We start from the raw sequence: 6,355 nt of genomic DNA on the forward strand, positions 1-6,355 counted from the left end.
GCTCAGGAATACTTCCAGAAAACATTGTCTGTGAACACAATCCACCGCGCCATTCGTCGTTGCCCGCTAAAACTCTATAGGTCAAAAAAGAAGCAATGTCTAAACATGATCCAGAAGCGCAGGCATTTTCTCTGGGCCAAGACTCATTTAAAATGGACTGTGGCAAAGTGGTAAACTGTTCTGTGGTCAAACGAATCAAAATTAGAAAAAATGTAAAATAAAATATGCTCCCATCTAGACGTTGTCTCTTTCAGGGAAGACCTTGCATTTTCCAACATGACAATGCCAGACCACATACTGCATCAATTACAACATCATGGCTGCAGAGAAGAAGGATCTGGGTACTGAAATTGCCAGCCTGCAGTCCAAATCTTTCACCCATAGAAAACATTTGGCTCATCATAAAGAGGAAGATGCAACAAAGAAGACCTAAGACAGTTGAGCAACTGTATTAGACAAGAATGGGACAACATTCCTATTCCTAAACTTGAGCAACTTGTCTCTTCAGTCCCCAGACGTTTGCAGAATGTTATAAAAAGAAGAGGGGATGCCACTAAGTGGTAAACATGGCCTTGTCCCAACTTTTTTGAAATGTGTTGATGCCATGAAATTTAAAATCAACTTATTTTTCCCTTAAAATTATACATTTTCTCAGTTTAAACATTTGATATGTCATCTATGTTGTATTCTGAATAAAATACTGACATTTGAAACTTCAACATCATTGCATTCTGTTTTTTATTCACATTATGGTAACATTTCCGTCAGACGCTTGAGGTATTCTGCCAATCACAATGCACTGGATAGCTGGCCAATCAGAGCACACCTCGCTTTTCAGACCGAGGAGCCTTGTAAAAATCGATGCATTTCAGAAGGCGGGGCACAGAGGAGAAACAATAATGTACAGTATGTGGAAAATAATGTTTTTTGAACCTTAAACCACATAAACATTTCATTACACCAAATAATGTTCTTTTTAGCAGCATTATATGACCCCTTTAAAGGGATACTCCACCCCAAAATGACAATTTTGTCATTAAACACTTACCCCCAATGTTGTTCCAATCCCATAACAGCTTCGTTTGTCTTCGGAACACAATTTAAGGTATTTTGGAAGAAAACTGGGATGCTTGTGACTGTCCTATAGACTGCTAAGTAAATTACACTGTTAAGGTCCAGAACGTTTGAAAGACATCGTCAGAATAGTCCATCTGCCATCAATGGATCAACCATAAATTTATGAAGCAACGAGAAAACTTTTTGTAAGCAAAAAAAAAAAAAGATTTTATTAAACAATTTGTCTCCTCTGTGTCTCTTCTCTCTGGCTGACACAGAAGAGTGTAAGCTGCCTGCGTACTGCTCAGATTCTCCAAAATGGTGCTACGGTGATGTGGAGTGACACAGAGGAGACAAATTGTTGAGGAGACAAAAGTATTGTCGTCATTTAATAACATTACGGTTGATCCACTGATGGCAGATGGATTATTCTGACGATGTCTTTCATACTTTTCTAGACCTGGAACAGTCGCAAGCCTCCTGGTTTTCATCCAAAATATCTTAAATTGTTTTCCCGAAGATAAAAAAAGCTTTTAGGGTTTTGGAACGACATGAGGGTAAGTGATTAATGACAAAATTTTCATTTTGGGATGGAGTATCCCTTTAATGTGTAAAGGTGTTCTTTAGCAGCTAGCTGTTGTATGTACATCAGATGTACAGTCATGGAGGTGCATTATGGGGTTGAATAAGTGCACTCAATGTCCACTATCGTTTCAGATGGAACAGTGCATTATATAGAGCTGCAAGATTAATTAAAAGCTAAATCGCAATAATATCACCATAAATATCATAATTGCAATTTTACTGTTATAATCTAAATTAATATATTATTCTTAAACTATTTACAGTGAAATATTACATAAGTTATTATATAAGTTATATACAAATATTAAATACGTTTTTTTGTGTAATTTTTATATTACTATTTGGTAGTAATTATTACTTTATTTTGTATCCGTATTAAAATATTATCGAAATTGTGCAGCCCTACAAACAAGCCATTTTTATTCTTTTATTTATCTATTTTATTAAAAATGATCAGAAAAATTGCAATTAGATTAGAAAATATTCGGACAAAATCTAATGGAATGAGTTTATTATCAGATGATTGATCACACTGTAAACAGCTTTACTCACATGATGTGGGTGTTCGGTGAATAAAAATACTGCATTCTGCTCCCAGCATTACTAATGCCACTGATACATAAACCAGAACAAGCTTTAATTCACCATTTCAACACTATTAAGTTGGATGGGCTTTCAGTGACAAGGCAGGACTTCACATACTGCCCTCTTCCGCATAAAGAAACAAACCCCATAGCGAATATTTACAGCTTGATGTTTTAATATTTACAAGTACTCCAAGAAAGTAAAATATGAAACATTTCACTTCAGTGAGGTAGGTCACTTTTAAGGCTGAGGTGAAACTTCAAAGACAGTAACCCACAACCAAAATCCATAATATTACAGTCTGTAAATACAGAAGAATGGTATCAAATACCTCAAATGTCTATATTTTGCTACAAAATTTCACATTTAAACCACAAACGCCTGTTATGGACAGTTGATGTGCACTAGAATACATAAACAGTACGTATAGTAAGTGAAAACTGACTGATGAATATAGTTTCATATTTCTGTGATTTGTACATAAAGGCAGGATTCAGAATTCAAGACCACCAATATTTTATATATATATATATATATATATATATATATATATAAATACAGAACTTCCCAAAAAGGCAGCAAAAAGTCCTTTTTTCTCACTTACATTTCAGTCCATGCCAGTAAAGGCATAGCAGCCTTCCAGGTAAAGTCATTTAAAAAATTTGTGAGGCCACAAAAAAGATTTAAGAGCTCTTAAAAGCCACTTTAAATACAAATAGTAGTCACCCACAAAGCAGCCAAGGGGGATCGAATCACTGACCCCACACTGTCTCTTATCTGTTCTTCTTCTCGTCTTGACCGAGTCCATTTGTCTCATGACCATCCAGGTGGAAATGCCGAGTGTATTTACGAATCAGAGCCCCAGGCAGCAGAGCAACACAGGCAATAAGCAGTAGTTTCAACACCACACTCCAGGAGAACAAGTCATCCAGAGAGGAGATTTGAGACAGCATTGATCCCGTCTGGACGCAGATGAAGTTGTATGGCATCAGGCCTGAAAGAAAATACAGATGTGTTTCAAATAAATGCTAGAAATAATGTTCTGAAATATCCTCTGCTGTCATTTAACTGAGTTTACCAATGAAGACTGCCATGATGAAAAGAGTGACTGGAATATTCAGTATCGGGGAGGTCATGTTTAAGAACCAGTTTGGACTCATGGGAAAGAATCTCAGGAACAGCAGGAAAAAGAACAAGCTACTTCTGTTTTCCTCAACCTGGAAAAGAGTAAACATGAACTCGAGTGATGATACTTTCAATCTTGTACTTTCAGACATTTAAGAAGATAAGATAAGTTGATGTACTGTACCTTCTTTTGCAGCATGGCGATCTTGTCAGGGAAGAGTCTCACAATGTGCTGCTTGCCAAATGCCTGGGACATGAGGAAACAGAGAGTGGCACCCACTGTGGTGAGGACACAGGTGAGGAGAAGACCATACCAAGACCCAAACAAAGCACCAGCCAAGATGTTCTGGGGGGGGTGTTGAAAGTTTAAAGTATAAACAGGTGCATGCATATTGTACATAACCCTCCTGCTAATATTGAAAACATAAAACCTCTAGTGCAGCTAGTGCAAAAATATAAAATATGAGAAATCATCAACAGTTTCTCCCTTTGTGTTGGGTCAATTTGACCCACGTTTTTTTGTTCAAATTTAACTTAATTGACAAAATAAAACATTTTGTAGTGACTGTTTGCACACTGAGGTGCAAATGACTACAGCTGAGCCAAGTATAAACAGTATTTAACATTATTTGTTGTAAAGTATTACTACAGTATTTGTACTTGGTGGATATTTTATTGGTGAACAGCCTCTGCTTTTTTATGTTTGGTTCTCAAACCTTTGGTAAGGTAAACTGCATTTCTCACACTTCTTTTCAGTTATGCAACAGAAGAGGTTTTTTTGTCTGCTGTTTCCATGTTGTTTGTCAAATATATAAATATATATAAATGCTTATATACTAACTAAGAAAGAGGAACCTGGTATGGCAAAAGCCTGCTTGTAGAGGTAGGCACTGCAGAAGAGTAACAGCACATATCCTGTGTGCTGTGTCTTATAAAACTGCAACAGCTCTGCCATCTCTTTCAGTTCATCCAGATCTGATGGGGACTTCAACCTGGACCAAATTAAAATCACATAACATTTACACTGGTAAGCTTGAGGGACAGCATCTCTGCTGATTATGCATCTGGTTCAAGGACACTATTATGGTAGATGAAGAATTGCTCATTTGCAAGGTTTAAACCTACAACATCGGCATTAAACCAATAGTAGGAGTAGTTTAGGAATAAACGTCTGCATGAACACTGTAGCAACACAAGATCTGATTTCACTGCCAAAGGACAAATGACAGCTGGAGACAAGGACGAGACAGAGAGCATCCATTTTGGAAATGCTTCACACATATGTTTTTTTTTACACTTTGAAACATCCTCAAAATGTTAAGTACAAAATTGAAAAATCAGCTGTGAGAGCTGCAAATAGCAAAAGACAGATGGTAGTCATTATCACATATGCAAGAGAAAAGCACACCTGGAGGCTGAAGTCTCCATTTCACTTGGGTTGTCTTCATCAATAGATTTAGGGTCTTGCTTAGGTAGCCGAGGACCAGGGGGGGTGTAAAAGGACAGTAAATAAAGGTAAAGAGTAGCCGTCAATATTACAGCAATCAGACCAACAAGCGAACGCATGTCTGAGGAACTAGAGGGCGCAGATACTGCATGACCAAATCACTGCGGATCACTTCCGGGAGTGAAATTACGAATCCTACGCACTGAGCTATAATAGAAAACAATAGGTGTGTTCGACTTCGGCTGCGGCTGGATGCAACCGATCGGCGAGAGTAGCCGCGTGCAGGTGGGGAGGAGCTGCAAACGGAGATATGAAGCCGGACACGTAGTGGCTCCCGTAGTTTGCTGCAATTACGTCAGTCATGGCAGATCACGTGGCGTTTGCTTACTTGATCGCGTTTAAGATGTGTGTATAAGTGGTGTTTTGGAAGGGTGTCTTCCAAAACAAGATAACATATTGGATATATACTTTAGCAGTATGACATGGGTGTTTCTGCTAATACAAAATGATAAAAGTAACCTTTAAAAAATTTGTTTTTTAAGAAGGTTTCAGCAACAAGATTTACAGTACCCTCCAGCTGAGCTCTTTTTAACATTTTAAACATAACTCCATTGATTTTAATATACAGAAAAGCACAATTCTGTTGGATTTATACTGTGATTTAGACCAACTATTTGAAAGTGAACAGAATGTTGTCAAGTTGTTAAGTTGAAGTTACAGCAAGTTGTTAGCAGTTTGCTAACCACATGCAGGTGAAGTATAAACACAGCAAAATAAACTAGAGAATATAAAGAAACCAAACAAATGGAGGAACATAATGTATTATCTATCATTTGTATAAGAGCATACATTTATGACCACATTAGATTGTATGTTTTTAAGATTAACATTTTAGTTATTAAAAATGCTCATTTGAATAGGTTATGCTCCTGAATACTGTAAAAGGTCTGTATAAAAAAGAAAGTCATGCAAAATAAACATACACAAACTCTATACTAACAATAAAGTAAATACAGTAAAAACAATATTTAATAAATATGATTTATAAGATGAAGACGACATAAAAACGTATTGAACTGTTTTAAAAGTCAATATGAGAATTTCTGAAAAGGAAGTGGACTCGCAATAAACTTGAAACGCACGTCATCGGTGTCATCAGTGAATCCAGCCAATCGTGGATCAGTTGTGTCGTAATCAGAACCTGTGCAGCTGCTCTTCAGAAGCTGCGCTGGCTGAGTTCTCCGGCTACTCTCGAATCGCTCTCGTGGTACTTTGATGGCACACGTCACAGTCACGTGGCGTCAGCGCTGTATCAAGTCGGACAAAATTTCTAACCGGCATGCACTGCTTCAAGTCAGCCGACGATCGGTTTGCGCAGAGCTCCATGAAGTCGAACAAGCCTAATATATATCAGTGATCCTACGTAAGAGACGGACAAGCTTATTGATGTTAATTAGTCTAGGCTACAGTTCAGAGACGCTGATTGGTAGGATTCTTGACATGCCTGACCACGTGATCTATTTAATATTCAAAAGCCAGAACCTCGCTTCGCCAGTT

The 6,355-nt window shown here is 37.5% G+C and overlaps 1 protein-coding gene across 1 annotated transcript; it reads right to left on the reverse strand.

Annotated features, from left to right (window-relative positions):
* Positions 1 to 2,780: 2,780 nt before the first annotated feature.
* LOC132152411 (transmembrane protein 41A-A-like) lies at positions 2,781 to 5,022 on the reverse strand. The gene is made up of 5 exons (XM_059561180.1): positions 4,760 to 5,022; positions 4,193 to 4,343; positions 3,536 to 3,697; positions 3,305 to 3,443; positions 2,781 to 3,220 (listed from the first exon to the last, which is right to left on the reverse strand). The coding sequence occupies exons 1-5, from the start codon at positions 4,915 to 4,917 to the stop codon at positions 3,000 to 3,002; spliced, it is 831 nt and encodes a 276-aa protein (XP_059417163.1). The 5' UTR covers positions 4,918 to 5,022; the 3' UTR covers positions 2,781 to 2,999.
* Between the last annotated feature and the right edge of the window lie 1,333 nt (positions 5,023 to 6,355).

This window comes from Carassius carassius, chromosome 11 (assembly GCF_963082965.1).
Source record: "Carassius carassius chromosome 11, fCarCar2.1, whole genome shotgun sequence".
In the NCBI taxonomy this organism is placed as follows: domain Eukaryota; kingdom Metazoa; phylum Chordata; class Actinopteri; order Cypriniformes; family Cyprinidae; genus Carassius; species Carassius carassius.